This window comes from Aedes aegypti, chromosome 2 (genome assembly GCF_002204515.2).
Source record: "Aedes aegypti strain LVP_AGWG chromosome 2, AaegL5.0 Primary Assembly, whole genome shotgun sequence".
NCBI classification, from domain to species: Eukaryota; Metazoa; Arthropoda; class Insecta; order Diptera; family Culicidae; genus Aedes; species Aedes aegypti.
In genome coordinates this window covers 177,692,639-177,716,456 of record NC_035108.1, presented here as the reverse complement: position 1 = coordinate 177,716,456, position 23,818 = coordinate 177,692,639, and the positions used below count along the sequence as shown (strand labels likewise).

The 23,818-nt window shown below is 37.6% G+C and overlaps 2 protein-coding genes across 2 annotated transcripts; both read right to left on the bottom strand.

Annotated features, from left to right (window-relative positions):
- Positions 1–7,295: 7,295 nt before the first annotated feature.
- LOC5568286 lies at positions 7,296–7,904 on the bottom strand. Its single transcript, XM_001652111.2, has 2 exons — positions 7,899–7,904; positions 7,296–7,835 (listed from the first exon to the last, which is right to left on the bottom strand). Exons 1-2 carry the CDS (start codon positions 7,902–7,904, stop codon positions 7,296–7,298), a joined length of 546 nt encoding a protein of 181 aa, XP_001652161.2.
- A 10,758-nt stretch (positions 7,905–18,662) lies between these two features.
- LOC110675151 lies at positions 18,663–19,706 on the bottom strand. Its single transcript, XM_021839532.1, has one exon. It carries the CDS (start codon positions 19,704–19,706, stop codon positions 18,663–18,665), a length of 1,044 nt encoding a protein of 347 aa, XP_021695224.1.
- Positions 19,707–23,818: the final 4,112 nt, after the last annotated feature.

Here is a 23,818-nt window from a genome sequence, read left to right as displayed (position 1 = left end):
ATGATACATTTTAGACCGGTTCCGATAGGGCTCCAGGAATATCTTAGTAATTCCTCCAAGGGTTCCATAAGGGGATTCATTTAGAGATTTTTCAATGAATTACTGCCGGAATGTGATTCCTTCATAGATGCGCCTCCAGTAAAATTTTTACTGGTATTCTTTCAGGTTTTTTTTCCCAGAAATCCTCCAAGATCTGTTTCAGGATTTTTTTTTTCAGGAAAGCTGCGGAATGTCTCCAGAGATTTTTCTTATATTCCTTCAGAGATTCCTCTAGAAAATCATCCAAGGATTTTTGCAGAGATACCTTCAAGGCTACACTTTTCAAATTTTATGGAGGGATTATTAGAGTATGTAAAAGTTCAATTAGTGGTTTTCATATCCTTCTCATGATGTTTTACTAGTGATTTTTTCAGAATTTCCTCCGAGGATTCCTCCATGGAAACATACAAAGATATCCCCAAGTAGTCCTCTCAAGATTCTTCCAGGAATTATTCCGGAGATTTCTTCCAGGATCCCTTGTTGTGATGTTGTAATCCTGGACTTGTTCTGGGCGTTCCCTTGGGGATTCCTCCAAGTGTTCTTCTTGAAATTCCTTCAGAAATTCTCATATGAATTCCTGCAGCAATTTCATCAGAGGCTATCCTAAGATTAGGATTATTTTAGGAAAATCTCTACAAAATTTTCTCCAGTAATTGATCTAATTTAACTGCTTCGTTGAAGGGATGTTTAAAAACTAAAGCTAAAACTAAATTGGAAGTCGGAAAAGTGACAACTCGCGGTGCTCCTCTGAAATCAACTGAACTTTATTATGTTAGGTTCACAATTAATCTGAATCTAAAAATCTATCCTACTCTGTTTACCTTACAAGCACGTACTTTCTGGAGAACGGTGATACGACGAGCTGGATACATCGTCGTATGGGAATGTTTGCGGTTATCGTTTTCCGAGATGAATACTAGGAATGATGCTATGCTGCATTGGAGCTTTTCGTCAGGTTGGGTGTGAGATCGACTATGTCTGAATCTTCTGTTTAATGATCATCTGATGACGGGTTTGGGGATCGCGGATTCTATGGTGACGTTGGGTTCGTTGTTAGCTTCTATATTGATTCCCTTTGAAAAATATCTTTATGGAATCCTCCAGAGAGTTCTCCTTGGAAAATTATTCCAGGGATATTCCCGCAAAAAAAAAATCTATAAGGGTTTTGCCAGGGATTTCTCTACAAATTCCATCAACAAAACCTCTACAGTGATTCTTCGTGGGATACATCCAAGGATTCTCCAGGAATTCTTCCACAAATTCTTCCAGGAGCCCTTCAGAGATTCCTACAGGTGTTTCCCTAGAGACTCATTCAGGGATTTTTCTAGTAAAAACTTTACAGCGATTCCTGGAGAATTCTTCAGCTTTTTCTTCAGGAATTTCACAAAGGATTGCTTCTTAAAAATCTCTGAATGATTTCCTTTAGAAATTGTTCCAGGGAGGAACTGAGACAACCAACAGCATGTTTTAATGAAATACGCTTTTCATCTACGCAGTCATTATGATAAAAAAGGCGTTGAAAAAACGGTATATCGTGTAGCTAAAAAGCATATTTGATGTTCCAGGGTTTTTTCAGGAATTCATCCAGTAATTTCCTCAGGAATCCCTCGAGTATTTCTCCACGGATTCTTTCAGGAATTAAACCGATGATTCCTCAAGGGGTTACCCTAGATTCCTAGAATTTGTTTTATCTAGAGTTACAAAGCATTTAGCCGCATCGACCAAGAAGTGCAGATTTGATTCCGGCTTCAGTTTGGAAAACTTTTTGTCAGGAACGTGTTTCAACTGTGGAATTGGGCGTTGCATGCTAGTCTGTTGTCTGGTGTGGTGCTTCCATCAAATAACAAATCGTACACTGGAAGCATTACGTGTAAGTGTCTTTTTTTCTTATTTTTTAAGGTTTCTCCAGGGATTGCTCCAGGATTTTTTTCATAAAAACTTTTTTAGGAAAGGAATTCCTAAAGCAATCTCTAAAAAATGAAATCCTTGGAGGAATTCATGGGCGAATCTCAGTAGGATTTTTTAGAAGAATTACTAGGAGGAGGAGTTTTTGGAGGCCCAGAATGAATCTCTGGAGAAGTTTTAAGGGGAATCCCTGGAAAATCATCTGAAAAAATCCTTAGAATAATTCATGTAGCGATTTTCCTGAATACATGCCTGAGAGAATTCCTAAAGGAAACTCATGAGAAGTTTCTATGGGAATTCTTGATTTTTTTTAAACTCGCTAGATGAATTTCTCCAAGTTAATTTTTGGAGCGATCCCGGAGGAAATCTCAGCAATAGTTCCTAGAAGAATCTTGAGAAGACTACTAGAGGCAATTCTGGAAAAATATCTGCTGTAACTCTTGAAGAAATTGGCGTACAGTAACTTGGAGGAAGCCTTGAATATATCTTTGCATTAATTCCATTAAGAAATCGTTAAAAAATACCACGACCAGATAGAAGAAACAAGATTATAACAGAATGTGTTGCTCTGATATGATTTTGTTACATCGCCGGTTGTTGTAAAAATATACCGTTAGTAGACAAAATCAAAAAAAAATTACACCAAATAGGGGAAATGCACCAATTTTTGACCCATCCATATGATTTTAGCCTACTTTGTATAGAAATCCAAAAATTGGCACAAAATTCATGTAGGTCGAAAATTTGTGCCTTTCCCCTAAATATAAAATATAACAAATCTTATTAAATTTACAATAAAACTATAATAGAACGTGCTTAAAACATGTCACGACATAACAAATTTAATGCAAATTTTGTTACTGTTCATAATTTTCGTCGTTATTTACAACCAACTCACAAATTCAATGTCAAAAATATAACAAATACTGCAATAAACCTGTTACAAAAAATGTGTCAAGAACAAAGCCATCTTGATAACAAAATTATATCATCTTCTATTATTTTTAAGAGTATTTGTTACAATATATAACAATCTTGTTATGAAATTCTGGTTGGGTCTCTGAAAAAAATTTCGGAGTTGTAGTTGAGAGTTTTTTTTTTCTAATTTTGCCATAAGGGAAATGATATTCAAATATAATAATTATATGTTTGGGAGGCTTTTTAGCTAGACCAAACTGAGGAGCATGGGTTCGAATCTTACCGGTCGGGGATCTTTCCGGGTTGGACAATTTCACGACTTCGCAGGCATAGAGTATCTTCGTGCTTGCCACACGATATACAATGGGAAAAATAGTAAAATGACAAGGCTCTCCGTTGATAACTGTGCTCATAAGAACACTTAGCTGAGAAGCAGGCTCTGTTCGCATGATGAAACTATGTGATGGTCTGAAAATGCTCACACACCCTAGCTGAACCGCTTCCGGAATACTCTGACCAAATCCGGCCACTTTAAAATGTTGGTCCTCTTGAAAATCGAAATAAAAATCCATAAAATTTGAACCGTCGTTACATACATGCTATTACATAAGCTGCTGAATATGATATGCGCCAGTTCGTTCTGAAACAGATTCCAAGTTTCCTTATACCTAGAATGGCCACACTTACAAAATATTTCCAGTTCCTTTCTAGAGTTTAAAATCTTTCATATAAAGCTAAAAGAACAAAAACGGATTTTGGAGAGCGTTTCAAAATCGTGGGACATTTTTGATCCTTGATGCATAATGAGTCATTTTTTTTTGTAGCTCCGCTCTTAGAGGTCGCTGAAAGCAGAGCACAAAAATGTTCGTTTTCAGATGTTAGGAAAGTCCGAAAATTTAAGAATTCCTTCGTTTTTCTCTACAAAGTTACAGCACATTTACGGTACCGATTGGCCAAAAATGATCCCAATGCACAAGAAAGGTTAAGTGTATTTGCATTTTATTCTAGAAATCCTCTAATAAATTCATTTGAAAATCCATTAAGTTTTTTCCATCATTCATCTATATAATTTAAGAATCACTTCAGGGATTCCGTCACTCAGTGCGTTGGCCCATAGACAAAAATCAAATTTCAAGTTATTTTATCCGACAATAATAAGTATACACAAGTATTTATAGATAGCATCTATTATTGAAACACGTATTTATAAGCTACACAAAGCACTAAAACTATTACAACAAGCGTCGAAAGAAGCAGATGTTGGAGTAGCAGAAAAACTAAATTTTGTCACATGTTCCCAGCATCCTTTTCAACTAGTATGGAAAGTGTTGAAACCAATCTATTCAATCAAAATCTAAAAGAGAACATGGTTGAAGGTTGGTAAAATATATTTGATGTAATAAGAACACCAATTTTAACTTTGAATGTGAGAAATCTGCACATTGATTTGGCTATGAATTCAAATTACTTGAATTTTGTAATGGTGTTTTGTCATACTCAAAGTATATTCTAAAATTGTAATATAATAAAAAAAAATGTTATTCTGATTGGCAGACTTATTATCGGATCGACAATCGGAGGTATCGGATATCATTCGATAAAATGGATTCGATAATATCGATAATATCGATATTTTAACAGCCTACTTCAAAATATGAGTACATTATAAAGTAGGCTTTCGAATACACAATATTTATTATTCAGGTACATATTGTAATCCACTCACTTTATTATAGTTGAATCAATTTTTTTCATAGATTTATAGATGTAACCAATCCCGTTCAAGAGCTCTCGTCGAGTGCTTTCTTCAGCAGCGTCTACTTCTTTCACGGTTTGTTCAACGCCACGTTCGCCATCACCTTCATATTCCACGATACGCTTCTTGCCATTCGGTTGATCCAAGCTGTACACACCTTTTACATAATCACCAACACGTTTTTCCCATTGATCCTTATGGTCACCAGTTTTTGGGTCATGGACTCCGTAGGCAAACTCATAATTGGGCAGCACAATATCTTCGCTGATTTCTTGCTCAGGTTGTTGTGTTTCAATTACTCCTTTGCTTTCCCGAACAAGATTCCATTCTTCGCTTTGGCCAACATTCTGATTTTGAGAATTTGCCAAGTAAAGATCTACTGCCAGAATAATTAATACTGATGCGGTCTACAAATAATTAGTTAGATATCACTGAACAAAACCAAATGATCAACTAAACTGCAAACATACTCACTATTAACATCTTGTCGGTAGTTACTTAATCACTATAGATTGAACAACTGATAGCAATCCTACCGTATAGCAGTGGTTTATAAACAATGCGAACAAACAAGTCTAGATATTAACACGCATGTTCTTCAGCTGTTGTATTATGTTGTTTCGTTTTCCGGTCAATGGTTCAATGCGAGCAGCTTCCCTCTGCTCAATATAGGTGATGCCGTATGGTCTGGCAAAAGGTTGAAGCGTCTAGACAGAGGGAAGGATCGGAAGTTGAAAGGGTTTTGAAATATTGAACCATGAAGGAAATTGTAAAAAATGTTAACTGTATACATAAAAATGGTCGACACGCGTTTGACCGCGCACGACTTCAGAACAAACCACTCGAATTTTACCGGATCTGTTTCGTTTGATTAGTCTTTAGTGTGATTTAATGTTTTTTGGGCCAAAAACCGAATGCGTGGAAAACCAAAAAAAAAAATCTAAAAAACGTGTACCGTAAAACGGGTACCTTTGATAATGCGGGTATCTTTGATTGTACGTTACTCACCACATTTTTTCGAAAAAAAAAAACTATCAAAGTTACCCCGTTTTACGGTATGTCTGATGAATTTGCAAATGTTGAAAATAAAATTCACATCCGTTATATTTGCATTGATTTATAAATTTATTAAACTCACATAAACAAAATTAAGCTTTAATTAACATTTTGTTAACAACATATTACATTTCATTTGCCGTAGCAGTTCAGAATTTTTACAGGTGAGTTGATTTCGACTGCATATTAGAGCGAAAAAAGCTCATTGGTACTATACCTGGAACGAAACTTCAGAATCATCTTCAAAATTTTATTTTGAATCCTCTGCAGAGATTTCTTCCTGGTATTACAACAGCTAGTCCATATTGGTACAGCATACAACATGGCTGGGCTGCCTGCGTCGGACTACAATTCGTACCGTCCTATTGCGATGTTGTCGTGCCTTCGGAAGTTGTTAGAGAAGATGATTTTCTTTCGGCTGGACAATTTGTTTGAATCGAATGGGCTTCTTTCAGATACGCAATTTGGATTCCTTAGAGGCAAAGGAACGAGCGATTATCTTGCGCTGCTTTCAACTGAAATTCAACTGGCCTAGAACAGATGGGTTATTTTTTTATATTAAAAGGACTTTTGATGCAGTTTGCATAGATGTCCAACAGACAAACTCCACGAGTGTGGACTTTTTTGAACAACTTCTTGTACAAATTGTTGTCTGAGAATCTCTTTTCTGTTGTTGTCTGAGAAGCTTTTTTCTCACATGAAAACGCGACAACTTCGGGAATAAATTACATGGGTCTCCTCCAATGCTCGTGTTTAAGTCCTCTTCTTTGCAATTTTACGTAAGATATTTTGATGATTGTCTCATGAGAAATTGCTTGTTAAGACAGCTTGCGGATGACACCTTTGTTTCTGTCACAGGAACAGAGACGGACGATTTGCAAGGACCGTTGCAAGATACTCTGGACTATTTGTCCGCATGGGCTGTGAAGCTGGGTACCGAATTCTCTCCGGAGAAAACTAAGTTATTTGTTATTTGTAAGATTTATGAAGTCCTGCTTTTTCTAAAGTTTTAATATTATTAAGATCTTATCTATTACAGTGAACTAAATAATATTCTTGAGAAAGTCCTTTCCGAACAATTCCAGATTGAGTTCTCTGTTCCATAATGATTACATGGACTGGGGAAAATCCAAGTAAATCTTATATTCCATTTTTGATCATTCCATGTGACTTATGATCAGACCTTTCAAGACAACTTTGAACAACCGTTCAATTTTGTTGCCATAAGTAAAAAATATGTGCTTCTTCTCTTCAAAATGTTTGAGAAGAAGTACGAATACGGGGTTCAGCCTCTGTCAGTTCTCACACCGTGGAGCTGAATGCGACTGCTGCAATCATTTAGTTCTGCGTGAAATTTAGAAACTGAGATGGAAACTTGTCAGCACTGCCCAGAACCTTTCACAATCCCACCAATTCACAATCGAAATAAAAACCGTGATAAAACCGAGCGGCAAATGGCAAGTAATGAATTAAATGACTAATGATAAAACCGGAAAACCACTATATTGAAAACAAAAATGTTGTTGCGGTATTAGATAATGAGTTTATTGCAATTAAATATTGAGGAGTACAATGAATTCAGATTCAGAGTGTTAATAAGGAGACGGTTAATAATCTTATCCTAATGATAGTATTTTTTCAGGTAGCTGTAACTATGAGGCTCTTTTATTTCTTCCTTGATGATCTTCTCCTCTCCTATGTGCTCAGGTGCCACATTTGTCACCTTTGCTTCAAATCCTTTCTTATCATCTGCCTCATATTCGACGATCCGCAGCGTACCATCCGATTCGGCAACCTTATAAACTCCTTTAACCTTTCCTTCGACGCTTTTCTCCCACTGATCCTTGCTGTCTCCGGTCTTCGGATCCTTGACGCCATATCCAAACTCGTAACTGTACACTTTATCCTTAGCCGCTTCGTCAACTTCCACCTCTTCCTTCTGTACCTCAGACTTCAATTTCACTTCAGTTTTCAGTTCTTTTTGGTAATCTTTGAGCATTTTATTCAAAACGGTTAATTTCGCTTCCACTTCGTCATCCAGTTTCTTTTCCGGGATCTCGTGAAATGTTTTGAAATTATATTCACTGATGCTTTCGGTGTGATGATGGTGGCCGTACGCGGAAATGCCAACCACAAAAGCAAAGAACAGCACTAACATAAACTGTAAATTAAGAAGTAAGTTGGGTGAAAATTTATCTCTTTGTAATACTTCAACTTCGAATACCTTCATATTGAATTTGACTAGTAAACTTAAGTTGTTGGTTCCTAAACAGATAGTAGGTAACTGATGTATCTAATGGAACACCACACTAGCTTTTATATCAGTGGGAATAGCACCACATGATAAAAATATTACATTTTGCTAAACAAACCGCATAGAACTTTTCCCCCATCTGTTCAAGAACACTTTGGTCGCAGAAAGTGAGGCGTGGGAAATTCCATCTCGCACGAGACGCCGTAGAGACGTATTCAACGCAAGGGGCAGCCGAATGCATTTTCTTTGCATGCGTCGAGCCCAAACGTGCGAGTGTAAATGAAAGCCGTGAACTTCTCTAGAAGGGTGGAAATGTAGAAGATTAAGTGACCTGATTCTTATGGGAAGGTTATCGGTTCGAATCGGACAAGATACTTATGCTAACATGCTTAGGTCAAACGTTAAGCAAAGTCCATATTGAATACCGTTTTGACTCATATTCCGAACACTTAAGGTCAACAGTGACTTCAAATGCATCTGATGGGCATAAATTGGCTGATATTCGTGTTAATTTTAATTTCTTCACAAAGTCTAACTGTTAGCTGTTGGGTGTACCGATAATAATGTTGATTTAATGAGTTTTAGTATTGTTTTTACGTTAAAGTATGAAACAATATTTTGATTCAAATGCCGAACACGGTGATCATTCTGTCTCATATTCCGAACACCTTGATTCAAATTCCGAACAGCACGAATAAATCGTTGTCAAATAAATAATTTCGCAAATAAATTCATCTGAGCTTGTTCTACTGGTCTCAAACTAGAGTATTATCACTACACCCGCGGAATAAATTTTGTTGGAGACGTTAAAATTGAATTGCAATTGCTAACCATTTCGTTGTTATTTGGTGACATATTGCAGCGAAACATTTCAACCAAATCGCCATACAAAAACCGAGTGTTCGGAATATGAGTCTGTTCGGAATTTGAGACAAAACGGTAGAAATATGTATGATTTTAGTGCTACCCGGGTAGAGGTGAATAACAAAATAATGGTAAAATAAGAACAAATTATGCAATCATATCTACTTTAACCATTATTATGTTATTAATGTATGACATTAAATATCTCATCAATAGCAAAACATACAATCATAGCAAAATTTATCATTGATATGTTATTCTTGAATGTCATGTAATAGCTAATCAATAACAAAATATACTATCATGGTAAAATTTGTTATTTGTGCAAAAAATACTAAAAAACATTAAATATCTAAAGAATAACAAACATCGCCATCACAGTAAAATATGTCATTATTTTGATATTTGAAAACTTTATTAAAATAATTCATGACAACAAACCAATATCAAATTTTACCATAATAGCTCATTTTACTATTCGTATGATATTCATTGAAGATTCAAAAAGAAAAGTTTTTTAGCAGGAAAGCAAAAAGTTTATTTTCCAATCATGCTAAATTAAGATATTAAAGTCAAAGAACTAAAATTACCATTATTTTGATCTACTTGCGAATAGCTTATTTAGTTATTATTTTGTTATCAATATCTAAATAATAACATATTTTGTTATTTACGGTTGCCTATATTTTTGCTATTATTTTGTTATTACAATGGCAAAATATGTTATTTTTTAGTTTTTATGCCATACAAACTTAGTTATTATTTTTGTTATTTTATCTCTTATTTCAAACAAACAAAGAACAAATTTTGCTATTCAAACATTCTATTTTAATAGTAAATTTTGTTATTCTTTTGCTATTCTCCTCTACCCGGGTACCGCTCAATCTATATAAATAAAAATGGAGTGGTGTTTGTATGTCACGAAATGGCTCGAGAACGGGTCATCGGATTGACGCAAGTTTTTCACTGTTGCCCTCCACAAGGGATGCGACGTGTTCGTGCGAGGAAAAGGTTCTGAAAAGTCTCCGGAATTATGGGGAAAACGGGAGAAGACTAAGATATCATTTTGTATAGGGGATTTCTTGACATTTTCTATCAGCCTACTTGATGGCAAGACGAAGTTTGTCGGGACCACTAGTGGTCAATAAAAACCCTTTTTGCAATTCGATTGCATATCGGCTTACTTTTTATCAAGGAAATTATGGGGTGCGTTATGGGGTGGTTCTTGTAATTTGCCAAGATTCAGCATATAATATGGTTGAAAATTCTAAGCGGGGTGTCCTTTCCTGGTCTGTCTTTGAAAGTAGAATCAGCAATGGAAGTGTGAAAATTTGTGACGGTCATTCCATAGCCTACCTGATTGAGAAATACTGATTTGCTACAACGCATGGATGAAATATCCCTAAAATCCCAACTTTACCGGCATTTTTCGTTATTGCAAAAAATGTTGTATGCAACTCGTTGCAAAATTCGATTTTTTCAACACTCGTCGTATTTATCCAACTCGGCGAGCCTCGTTGGATAAACGTACGACTCGTGCTGAAAAAATCATCATTTTGCAACTTGTTGCATAAATAACTATTTATTGACAACTTCCATTGCTTTATCAGTAAAGTAAAGTGGGGCAAAAGTTCGTGTGGGGCAAGAAATTTCAAGCACAATTCAAAACTAATGTTATGATCTGGCATATTTCGCTAAAATTAAAGGTAATATATTGAATTTCGACAATTTATATATTATCTGCGATATAATATATGGGTCAAAGTTTTGCCCGGTTTTTTTCTTTCTATTTTGTATTAGTATCATTCCAAAAATTAAATTCATTTCTTATATCTAGGTGTTCTGTGTTATTAGGCAACACTATCATCCTAATTTGGTAAAACAAATTTAAAATTTTAGTAACATTTTGTTAACAACAATTTACATTTCATTTGCCGTAGCAGTTCAGATTTTTTAAAGGTGAGTTGATTTCACCTGCTTATAGGAGAAAAAAAAACACTTTTTCAATTTATTTAACCTTACTTAACCAAAATATATAACGCATTAATCGTGGCAATTGAAGATTGTAACGATTTTTGCCTGAAATTAATAATTATTTTATTTGACATTTGTTCCAATGTTTCAACATTGGATATTCTATGTAACTTATTGGTACTAAGTATACCAGGGAAGCATCAGAATAATTTTTAAAATTTTATTTTGAATTCTCTGCAGACCACTACACTTTTATATATGAAATTTAGGGGAGGGATTATTAGAGTATGTTTTAAACTACAAATTGAACTTTAACACTTCACTTTTTGAAAAAAAATAAAATCACTAAAAATCTGCAGAATTTTCTTCCTGGTATTACAACAGCTAGTCCATATTGGTACAGCATACAACATGACTGGCCTGAAAATTTATTTGAATATGTTCTTTAGACAAGGTTTTGATTTTCTATTAATAATAGGATAGAGACATTTTACATATTTGTTACATTTGGCTTGAATGCCCTCAAGGTGATTTTTGAAAGTTAAATTCTTATCTAGCATGAACCCTAGATACTTAACTTCATCTGACCAATTTATTGGAACCCCTCTCATCGTGACAACATGTCTACTTGAAGGTTTCAAATAAAGAGCTTTTAGTTTACGTGGAAATATTATTAGTTGAGTTTTGGAAGCATTAGGAGAAATCTTCCATTTTTGCAAGTATGAAGAAAAAATATCCAAACTTTTTTGCAATCGACGCGGACTTCGTCCTTTGGTGGAGAGGCCTGTGTCATCCGCAAACAAAGATGTTTGACATCCCTGAGGTAACTCAGGTAAGTCAGATGTGAAAATATTGTACAATATTGGTCCCAAAATGCTGTCTTGAGAAATTTTGTTTTCAAAATTTTTGTTTCTTAATTGTGAAAAACATTTCTTGATTTCTTTCTGCAAATCCTGCCATATAATTTTCATAGCAGGATCGCGTGTGCGTTAAAATTGCCTTCTCCTCACGTTTTTAAGACGGATCAAGAGTTAAAGATGTTTTGCCTGGTTGATATGAACTTTTGCTCCCCTGATGATTTAAAAGTATTTAAGCAATAACTTATACCCCTCAAAGCATCCTAGAAACCACCATACATGAAAAATAGAATCAGATTTTTGTTTTATTTAACCTTAAAGTAACTTTTGATTAAAATAACCTAGCGAATTGAAAATTTCTGACAATTAATTTTTACTGACAAATTCTATTTTTGCGGAAAAAAAAGTTTTGAACGACCTTTAGAAGAGCTTCCGTAGCGTAGCTAGGGCGTTGCGGTGGGCGTGGTTCATAGCGGCCTCAAAATCATGGTCAATATTTCTCATAACAGCAGAAATTTAGTTTTTTACAAATCCAAATGAATGTAGAAAGGGAAAATTAGGCTTGGAGGGAAATTGATTTGATAATGTGTATGGGCCTATATATCATCCAGTTACATTGATAAGTGGAGCGTTCGTTTCAACCATAGGGAACAGTAATTTTAAACAGAACATTGTGTTTTGTATTCAATTATACATTATTCTGTGCATCATCAAGGAGCCCTCTATAACTGGAGACTGTGGTAGCCAGGAACATCTTTGAAAACATTTCTTATATACATTAATAATTAACTAATAATATTTTCTGAACGGTCGTCAAACCATTTAACCCGTATAGGCCTGAGTGAAAGAAAAATTACTAAAACTCTCACCGCTCAGCGAATACTTAACGGATTTCAATGATTTTTTGTCAGTATACTCGCGTACACATATTTAGTTTCTAAAAGTGGTAAAAGGATATCGGGAATGTTCATGTAGCTGGAGTTATTGCGGTGGATCCCTGGGTCAGGTCGGATGACAAGAGTTCTGTGCTTCTGTGCCCCTGGAGGTAGGCAAATTTCAAGTCACATATTATTTCCAGAATCGGCTATAATGTGGCCACTATACCAAGGAGTTTTGAGAAAAACGCATCAGCGTAAACCTTCTGATGATCGATTAAATTGAATAATTTTGTCAACTGCATTTGATTGATCCTACAAATGACCATCTTGGGGTCTCCGAAATGCCTCAAATTAATGAGAAAAAGCACAATTTGTATCTTAACATCTGTGCCAAGCTTATGGGATCGCATTTCAGTGTACTTTTCTGTTCAATCTATACTTTTAGAGATTTGAAACGGTTTAGTACCTAACAAATCTAGAGCCGGTTCTTCAGGGCATCAAGTCCAAGTGGCCGCATCTGGTACACTCTAAACGATGCAAAACTATTAGTTTTTAATGTTAAATAACAGATCTTAATGATTAGTGCAAATTAAAATGAAAGCCATTGGAAATAAATAAAGATAACATGGCATGTACCAATAAATCGCCTATTTTCACCCGACTTGACCCAGTAACCCACCGCAATAACTCGGGCTACAGGAGGAGGAGGAGTTAGAATTAACGTGACTTTCAAATCTGCCTAAATTCGTTTCGTCACGGGGCCTCCTTATGGTAGCCCCTCAGGACTTTTTAAGACCCAATGAGGCCCCCTGCATGTATAGCTTTTCAGCCACAGTGGCTCTAGACCACTGAACGTAATGGTGGGTGGGGTAGGAATAAGGGTTGGGGTTGTTGGAAAATCGATACCTCTTATGTCGCATTTTCTATTCGTTGTATCCTCTGCGTCTTACCACCACTGGCTCTCGTAGTCCAGACTTCCCATACAAGGTATACTGTATGCTTGAGACATGTCGTATGTCTTCCATTTGGATCAGTGAAGTCTATGCTCTCTTGTTTGAGTCAATTGCCTTATGTAGGAGTAAAAAACCATCTTAAACCCTATTGATGGAAAAACCTCCTTGTTGAGTGTTTCTTGGTTTAGTATTTTGTGGGGGTTCCTTGGTTTAATTTTGTTGGTTAATGTTAGATTGTTTCCGTTTTGTGTTATGCATAGATGCTTCTTGTTTGTGTTTCTTGTGTTGTGTTCAGTATCTTGTGTTCGTTATGTTGGTTGGGTTATTCTTGTTCTGGTTGTCCTTGTTCGTACTGCTTGGATCGTTTGTGTTGTCTCTGTTTTGTTTGTTTCGTGTTCTTAGTGTGTTTTTATTGTGTGATCGGTTTGTTTGGTCATTATTTCGTCTTTCTTATATTGTGTCGGTTAGATTGTGTTCTTTGAGGAATTTGAATAGATTCCTTTCGTTTTGGTCTTCGTTGTTGTATATGCTTAGTCCTTTTATGTTGTATTTGATTCTGCTTGTTTCATATTCTGGGCATATTCTTATTATGTGGTCAATTGTTAGTGGGTCATTGCAATGTTTGCATTTGGGTGGGTCTTCTTTGTGTAGTAGGTATCCGTGGGATAGCCATGTGTGTCCTATTCTGATTCTTGTTAGGATTCTTTGTTCTTTTACCTCTTTCCTGTCTTTCCAGGGGAGTGTTGTAGGTTTAGATTGTCTTAGGAAGGATTTGTCTTCTCTTCTCCATTTGTTATCATGCGCCCATAGGGCTCTTGTCTTGTACCAGTGGATTGCGTCTTTCGCTGGGACTTCTGGGTGGGCTACGCCGTTGAGTCTACCCTCCTCAGCTAGTTTGTCTGCTTTTTCGTTACCTTTTATACCAACGTGACTTGGTACCCAACAAAAGGTAATGTTTTTGTTTAGGGCTTCCTTGTGTACTTCTTCTAGCCATGGGTGGTGCGTTTGCCTCTTGTCTAAGGCCTCTAGACACCCTGCTGAGTCTGTGAATATTATATTTGGTTGGTTGTGTTTGGCTATATCTTTTGTTGCTATGAGTAGTGCTTTGCTCTCTGCCGAGAAGATTGTGCACATTTTGTTTAGTTTGACTGATATGTCTGTTTCTGGGCTGTGTATGCCACACCCAACTTCGTCCTCTTTGACGGAGCCGTCTGTGTATATCACGTAGTGATTTGGATACTTGTTTATAGTGTTGAGGAATACTTGTTTGGCTTTTGTTTGTTGTTCGCCTGCTTTGATTAGGTTTTTGATTGACCAGTCGATTTTTGCTTTGGGTTCGTACCATCTGACTCCTATAGAGTCAGCTCTTTTGGCTATGTTAGGGATGGGTTCGTCTGTTAGTTCTATTGCGAAATTGTTTGCTCTTGTAATTAATGGTTTGCCTGAGGTTTTTTCATTGTCGTGTGTTTCTAGCCATTTAATGGCTTTAGTTATGGTATTTATTTTGATGTGAGTATTCAGTGGTAGGGCTCCTGTCTCTGCTAGGATCGAGGATACTCTACTTGTTCTGAGTGCTCCTGTTATTGTTCTAATGGTTTGGTTGTATGATGGGGCTAGTCTCTCCCACTCCTTTTGTGGGCTTCTTGAGAAGAAGTGAGCTCCATATAGTATCTTGGTAAGAACCAGGGCATTGAAGACCCGGAGCATAGTTCTTCTGTCTGCTCCTCTTTTTCTTCCGCCTATGGCTTTTATCATGTTGCATCTGTCTTTGATATTTTCTGTTATGTTTTGGATGTGTTGTTTGAAGTTTAGTCTTGAGTCTATGGTGACTCCCAGTACCTTAGCGCTTTTTACTAGTGGTACTGTTTGTCCGCCTATTTTGATGTTGGGTGTTTTCTTGCTGTGTTTGAATTGGTCACATATGTGTATTATTTTTGACTTGTGTGGGGCTATGGTGAAGCCCTTGCATCTTGCCCATGTCGTTATCTTGTTAACTATCTTTTGTAGTTTGGCTCTTAGTTTCCGTTTGATTTGTCCATTTACTATTATTAGTATATCGTCCGCATAAACGAGTACTTTTATACTCTTGTTTGATTTCTTGTATTTGCCTACTATTGAGTTCATTGCTATAAGGAAGAGGGTAACTGATATGACAGCTCCCTGTGGTATGCCATTTTCTTGGGTTTTTGTGTTTGATCTGGTGGTGCCTATTTCCACTTGGAACTTGCGATCTGATAGGAAGTCTTCGACGTATCTTATCATATTACCTTTGATGTTCCATTTTTTCATTTGTTCTAATATTGGTCTCCTCCATGCCTTGTCATATGCTTTTGATAGGTCTAGTAAGGCGCATTCAACGTATTTGCCTTCTAGTATTGGAGGTACTATTGTACCTTCTAGTTCGGTGAAGTATTCGTCTGTGTTCCTTCCAGGTCTGAAAGCGAACTGGTCTGGGTTTAGATTGAATTTATCTTCTAATTCGGTAATTAATCTTTTGTTAATCATCCTTTCCAGGATTTTGCCGACACAGCTGAGTAGCGTGATTGGTCTATAGTTCTTGATATCGTGAGGATTATTATTTTCTTTGGGTAAAGGTATTATTAGTCCTTTTTTCCATTGTTCGGGGATTGGTCCATTGTTCCATATCTTGTTATACTCCGTTAGGAGGATTATCTTGGTTTCAATGGGAAGGTGTCTCAGCATGTCGTAGCTTATCTCGTCTATGCCTGTGGCCTTTCCCTCCGCTTTGTTTAGAGCTGTGTTCAGTTCTTCAAGTGTGAAGTTTTGGTTGTAAGTACTTTTGTCCTTGTATTCTAGGTTTAGCTTTTTCGCTTCTGATCTTCTCTTGGTGTGTTTGAAGCCTTCAGTGTAGTGCTTCGTAGCTGATTGTTCGAAGAAGTGTTCCGCTAGCTTGTTTGCTATTACTGCGGGGTCTTCTATCACATTGTCTTCCTCTGTGAGGGTTAGGTGTTGTTTTTTGCTTTTGCCACTGAGGGCATTGATTTTGTTCCATAGTTCTCTTGAGTCTGTGGTTTTGTCATTTAGCGAGCCTAGGAAGTTTTCCCAGCTTTCTCTTTTTGCTTCTTTTATTGTCTTGGTTGCTTTGTGTTTTGCCTTGTTTAATTTTTTGAGTAGTTTGGTTTTAGTTGTATCATCTGTTTTGTGTTCTTTGAGTTTGCGCAGTGCTTTCTTTCTTGCTTTTATGCATTGTTCTACTTTGTTGTTCCACCATGGGACTTTTCCATGTTTTGGGTTCGTTGTTCTGGGAATGCTGGCCATTGCAGCATTGTGTATCTCTCTCGTTATACTCTCTATTGTGTTTTCGTTGTTTGGTAGTAGTGTGGACATGACATGGGTTTGAAATTTCTTCCAGTCTGCATGTCTGTGCACCCAATTTGGTTTGTGGTTGGTGTACTTGGTATGAGTACCCTCCGTTATGATTATTGGGAAGTGATCGCTACTTCTGCAGTCGGTGTCTACTTCCCATTTTAGTTGGCTGGTTTTGATTGATGTGATTGTTAGGTCTATTGCCGACATGCATGTCGAGTTTTTGCTTGTTTTAGTGCTTTTCCCATTGTTCAATAGGTAAAGGTCTTTTTCGTCTATGATTTCTTGGATAGATGTTCCCCATCTGTCTGTCTTGAAACTCCCCCAGCTCGTACTATGGGCGTTGAAGTCACCCATTAGTATGAATGGTTTCGGGAGTTGGTCTATTAGTTCCATTAGCTCTTGTTTTATTTCGTTTGGGGTTTGTTTCCTTGGCGGTATGTATATTGATACATATGTAGTTGCTTGCTTGCCAAGTGTTCTGCAGGCTACTGCCTGTAACTTGGTTTTGGTTGTTACTTGGTTGTGTGGGATGGTTCTATCTATGGCGATAGCTACCCCGTTTTTGGTTATGTTCTTGCCTGTTTGGAAGTACCATTTGTACCTCCTATTGTCGAGTTTGTCTACGTATTTGCTATTGTTGAATAGTGTTTCTTGTAGTGCTATTATCTTGGGTTTGATTTCGTTTGATAATAAGTGGAGTTCCGGGATTTTTCCTCGGAGTCCACATATGTTCCATTGGACTATAGTGCTTGGTGTAGTTGTCTTGGTATTGGCTTTGGTGGGCTTTTTGTTTGGTTGGTTGGTGATTGTGTTTGGGTTACTCACCCTTGGGTCAGCTGACCCAACTTGTGTTTTACACCCTGGGGTGTTCTTTTGGCTGTGTTTTAAGTTATTTCGATTTCCCATGTGATATTGTTTGAACTGTAGGATTGGACAGTCGATCACACTACACCTACTTCGTGTGACAAGGGCGTTATACTACAGAGTGTGCCCTGGTGCTCTGTAGGTTCCCGTTCAAGACTTCTATGTTTTAAGACCCTCCGCCATCCATCCTCTCGGCACGGGGTTTTCACCTTAGGATTGGGTCTGCTTTCATCGGTGAATGTTCGATGGTGCGCGTTCTAACTTCTTTTGGTTCTATTTGTGTTGGTCATTGGGTTTGTTTGTGTCCGCCTTGTGGGCTTGACATCTTGCGTTTGATATTATGTTTGTGCTTTCATCATCCTTGACGGGCGATGGTGCGCGTTCTAGTGTTTTTGGATAAGTTAGGCGACGGGTGAGTTGCCTTTATTTTGGTTTAGGACTTAGTTATCCTCCCTCGGTCTGCCTCTTGGTTTTCGTTGGAGTTTGCTTGTGTTTGGTTCTGTTAGTGTGGGGTCATCGCGTAGAGGTATCACTCCTCGCCCACCTTATATTGGGTTCAGTGTCCTCCGCGGTGGTCCCACGCTATGAAAAAACCTCTTGAAAAAAGGTTATAGAAAAAAGGCCACCGCAGTAAGGTACTACCTATTGCATCGTACGCAGGGATGATGGACTACCAGTGTATTCCAGCATCCGCAGCGTATGATGAATAGGTGACCTACGCGTTGGCCTTTTTTCCATCCCACTTTTAAGTGGAGAGGAAAGGGAAACACGACACTCTATTTGATCATCATCGTACCGCATGCAAATGCAGGGGTTTGGCTTCTATGAAGCTTTGACCCTGCCTTTGCTAGCGACATGTGGTATCCGAGGGTGTGTTGGTGGTTCCCCTTCGACTCCACTTGTTTCACCAGTTCGGGCTCAGGTGTTCGGATTTGTATCAGTAATTTGTTTAGTTATTGTTAGGTTTTGTTTAGTTTATATTGATTTGTTATGAAAGGTTTATGCTTGTGTTGATCATTTTGATGCTTTTGTCTTCTTTTTCTTTTGTACAGCGGGAGTTTTCACGCTGATGTCTCCCATATCCGTGTCTGAGTCATCGCTCGACCCATAGATCGCCTCTAGGGCGACCTTATAGTCGGCGATGGCCTTTCTTGTGAAATCCTTCTCCTGTGCTTCCGGGTCCTCCGTTGTGTTATCATCCGTTAGGTCGATACTGGCTTCCAGCCTGGGTTCCGGCTTCGGTTTCGGTTTCGGCTTCACTGGACGCTTGCTTGGTTCGGGTTTCATTCTTTTCGGCGTTCGCTCTTTGACCGAGGGGGATGGACCTTTACGGGCCATTGTGTCCAATTTGGGGGGTGTGATATAGTCGGGGTTAGTCCTTTTGTATTCTTCTCGCGCTTCTTTGCCCGAGATTCTTTTAGTGACAATTGTTTCGTTTATTGCCATCTCCTGTGTCCACACCGGGCACAGGCGGCTAGTTGGGAGGTGGCCTCCTTCGCAATTCCTGCAGGTTGGCCTTTTTCTACATTGCTTTTGATCATGATACTTTCCACAGATTTGGCATGCCGGTCTATTCCGGCACACTTTATTCGTGTGTCCATAGACAAAGCATTGTTTGCATAGTAATGGTCTTGGTACAAAGGGAGCGGTTGGAACCCTTAGGGCTCCAATCTTGATCGTAAGCGGGGGGGTGTTTACGGCAAGGGTGAGAAGAAACGTTCCGTTTCTTCCCATCCCTTGCACCCCCACCACTCCTTCTTGCTTCAAGCGGTCTAGTATATCCGCCTCGTTTCTGTTCTTAATCGCAGGGCATCTCACTATGCACTTGCACCCATTTAGGGTTGGGTGCGTGGTCGCCCTCACTTTTGTTCCGTCCTGGAGTGCCGTCACCGCCAGGATCTCCTTGGTTTGCTCTTGCGACTCGCATTGGATAATGAACTCGCCGCCTTTGAGCTGTTTTGCCTCCGATTCAATTCCCAGTGTTTCAAGCGTACTTCCTACTTCAAAGGGGTCCAGCGGTCCGCCGCTGGTCGCTTTCCATAGTACGTACTTAGTCATTTTTCTGAAACAATGGGAGAGAGAAGAGGCTGTGTTAGTTTTGTTATGGGGTTAGTTGGTTACTTGTTTGGTTATATAATTGTTCAATTTATCTTCGTGGGAAGATAGTAAGCGTTCTATGCCCTCCTTGGTCGTTAGTCCCCAACGATGTTGGTGATTCGGCCATGAGTGGCTGTAATGGGGTTTATTTGCTTTCATTAGCTTTAAGGGGCGTAATGGTGCGCGTTCTAGATCTTCCCCGTGTGTGTTCTGCGACACGCGCGCTATTAAGTCAGAGGTGGTTTTGACTGTTGAGCGTTCGAGACTTCCTTTGGAGGTCCCCCCTTCTATCATCTGCATGTTTTAATACAAACATCCCACCAGGCACCGCGTGGAGGAAGATAGATCGGAGTTGCCGGTAACAAGGTTTTCGGCCTAGCTACCTGCCTTCACCCGGCCTCGGGCTACAGGAGTATTTCCGAGTTCCTCTGGCCACTTCTAGAAACTAGATATGTGGGCCAGTATACTGACAAAAACTTATTTGAATCCGTTAAGTATTCGCTGAGTGGTAAGGGTTTTAGTATTTTTGCTTTCACTCAGGCCTATACGGGTTAAAATGTATGTTCTTCAAAGATTACTACGCGACTATTCCATAGATTCTTAGATCCATCATAGAAAAGCTTCAGGAGTTCTCTCAGTGATTCGTGTAGATCTTGCTTCAAAAATACAAGCTATGCTTAGAGAAATTCTTTTAGAATTTGCTACAGCAAATCGTTATCCAGTTCAACAATGGGATTACTACGCTAATTATCCCAGATATATTCTTTCAGTTCTATCGATTAATTTGGTAACTATACCAACTCATAATAATAACTACAGAAATATTCCTACAAGAATACTTTCGAGAAATTATACCGTGGTGCATCAATACCCGGACGCTTAAGACGACATGAATGTTCAAACGACGATTTAAGTATGTTTAGTTAGAATTTTCGTAATGTTTTATTATGTAACACATTCTTACACTTCAGATCTTCATCAAAGTCATGGAATTATTGGAATTATTCAAGATTTTTACAAATAAATCAATAAAATATTGGAGTCTATCTTCTTCTTTCTGGCGTTACGTCCCCGCTGGGACAGAGCCTGCTTCTCAGCTTAGTGTTCTTATGAGCACTTCCACAGTTATTAACTGAGAGCTTACTATGCCAATGACCATTTTTGCATGCGTATATCGTGTGGCAGGTACGATGATACTCTATGCCCTGGGAAGTCGAGAAAATTTCCAACCCGAAAAGATCCTCGACCGGTGGGATTCGAACCCACGACCCTCAGCTTGGTCTTGCTGAATAGCTGCGCGTTTACCGCTACGGCTATCTGGGCCCCATATTGGAGTCTATCTTGTCTTTAAATCCGGACACCTAATACAAATGATGTTTTTAAATCCGGACACTTTTGAATCGAAATCCGGACACATATGATATTATATGAAATATTTATATATCTTTTCAAGAAAACTTCATAAACTTGTTTAAATATTTTTCTTATATCAATTCGATGTACATATGTATTTTCCCTATAATGTCACGAAGAACAAAACGTAACTATAATTAGAGCTTTAATTACCTGAACCAAAGCGCGTGTTGTTCGAGCCTTTTTACGTGTGGCTTGATTGTGATAACGAAAGATATACACGATTAATCTTAAATTTTCCCGTCTTCTGATAACTCACAACTGTTTATGTATACTTTTCAAGTCTTCTCTTATTTTATCTTCCATGGAAAAAACAGTTCCACTAGTGAAAAGTGTGTCTTTCAAACGCTGTCCGGATTTAACATCACGTGCTCGTAATCCCGGACAGTCCCTTTATACACTGTTAAATACACATTTGCATCATTTTTCACACCAGTAGTGTTATCGAACATTGAAAGTATTACTTTGCGCTTAATTTTGTGCAATACACTCCACACAATTATACTTCACGCACTTTTCATTTAACTAAACGTTGTTCGTGCCTTGGCTCATGCGTGCAGAGATCGTTAAACTTGAACTAAAATGAACCGCGATGGAATGACGTCCGACAGAAACATCTAACTTATTGTTATTTTTAATAATTATTTGGCAATGTTGACTAGATTGAAATGATAGTGAATAATCTTCAGTGTTTAAAGTAAAGAGTGAGAATAAATTTCAAACATATTTACATTCAAATTAAGCTGAAATTAATGAATATCCGGATATTGGTACCGTCCGGATTTTGATTCACCACGGTACATTGCTTTTTTCTAGGGTTGAAAATAAAATCGTTCAAAAAATTAAAAAAAGTGATTGTAAAATAATTTCATGAAAAGCTCTCATAATATTTGTTTTCAGTATTACTTTGTGACATTTTAGAACCATTCTTTCACTGTCGCAATCTGACGAAGTGACGTACATGCCATTGCAATTTTTGTATTATCTATAGAGATAATGAAAAATTGTAACTCTGTGACATCGGGCATATAAACTACTGGTCATTGATCGTTCTTGAGGATGAATTCCCACAACTTTTTAATGGTTCACGTTTAATATTCAAAATGTTGAAAAACATACACTTGCGCCACTCCGTCAAATTATTACAGTTCAGGAATTATCCCATAGATTATCACAGGAATTGCTCCATAAATTCCCAATAATCCCAACATATCTATAAAGAATTCTTGTACAAATTTTACAATAAATTCCACCAAGGATTCCTTTCTCCAAAAATTGTGAGTTTTTTCAAATATTTATTGAATTATATTGGAAGTAAATTATCAATCAATTCTATAATGTAATGGTTCATTTAGGATTCAAGATCACAAACGCTGCAGCAATTATTCTTTCAAGAGTTGCACTCGAGATTTTCCAGGAATTTTCTCTATTGGGCTACTTATCCAAGACTTTCTCAAAACTTCCGGTGATGGTTTCACTTTTGTAGGAATTAATCATCTGTTTTACCAGAATCAGTGATATTCAGGTATTTCCCCCAACTATTTCTGGAAAAATTCCTTAGCATGTCATTGGAGACGTTGTACAGAAATCTTTAATATTTTTTTTTAAACTTTTTTGTGAATTTTTGAAAGAATCTATTGTACAATTCCTAAAGGAAAATTGGAGAAAATCCGTCAAGGTAATTTTAGATAAATTTCTAGTTGCAATATTAAAGAAACTCTGTACGAGAATAAGAGAGAAGTCAAAAATGCTGAAGGAATCTCTGGAGAATTCTATGGTAGAATTGCTGGATGAGTTCCAAAAAGGTAACTTTCTCGAGGGACGAATCTTTGAAGAAATTCCTGGAATTATTTCTGACGGTATCTTATAGTATCAATAAATAATCTTAATAACATTTGGCCTAACGTCACAAGAAATCCCCACAGAAAATTTAGAAAGATCCTCTGAGAGATAGTTGTGTAAACCCTAGCAACACCACTGCTTACTTTGACAACCTGTAGTTTCGTAACTAAACAAGTAATCTGAACCGTGCTCATATTGTTGAATAGGTATGGAATGTGGACTGTGAATAGAGATTCTCAAATCATTTAGTTATTCATACCCAATTCTGGAAACCCGGAACATGCGAAAAGTCAGTTTCCATCGCAGTTTTGCATATGTAATTCACATCGGTACTATTCGGTTGATGGATATTTTGGCATAAAATAAACGGATAAAGTTCTCGAAAAATGCAATGCGAAGCCCAGAAAATCACTGCGCACGTGGTGATCGATCATTGTCATATTCTGTTCAAGTGACGATAAAGTGATATTGCGGAATGAAATTGTTGCAACAAGAATATAAGATAACAAAGTCTTTGTTGCTGCGTGTTGGGTGACAATTGATTCACTGGACTATATATATATATAAAATTATACTTTTATCGGTAAAAAATTGCAACAGGGAAGAAGCCACATTGGGAAATTCGTCGATTGATGGCGCTAGCTAAGAAAACATAGTTTTCTGATTTCCCCAAGCGACGGTTCGGTATCTAGATCTTAAGATGGTTCTATATTCTGATAATTTTGAATATTGATGTCTTCGGCAAAGTTGCTCATTGACCTAAAGGCGATACTGCGTGTTTGTTCAGTATAACACATGTAACCTTTGGCCTCAATTTA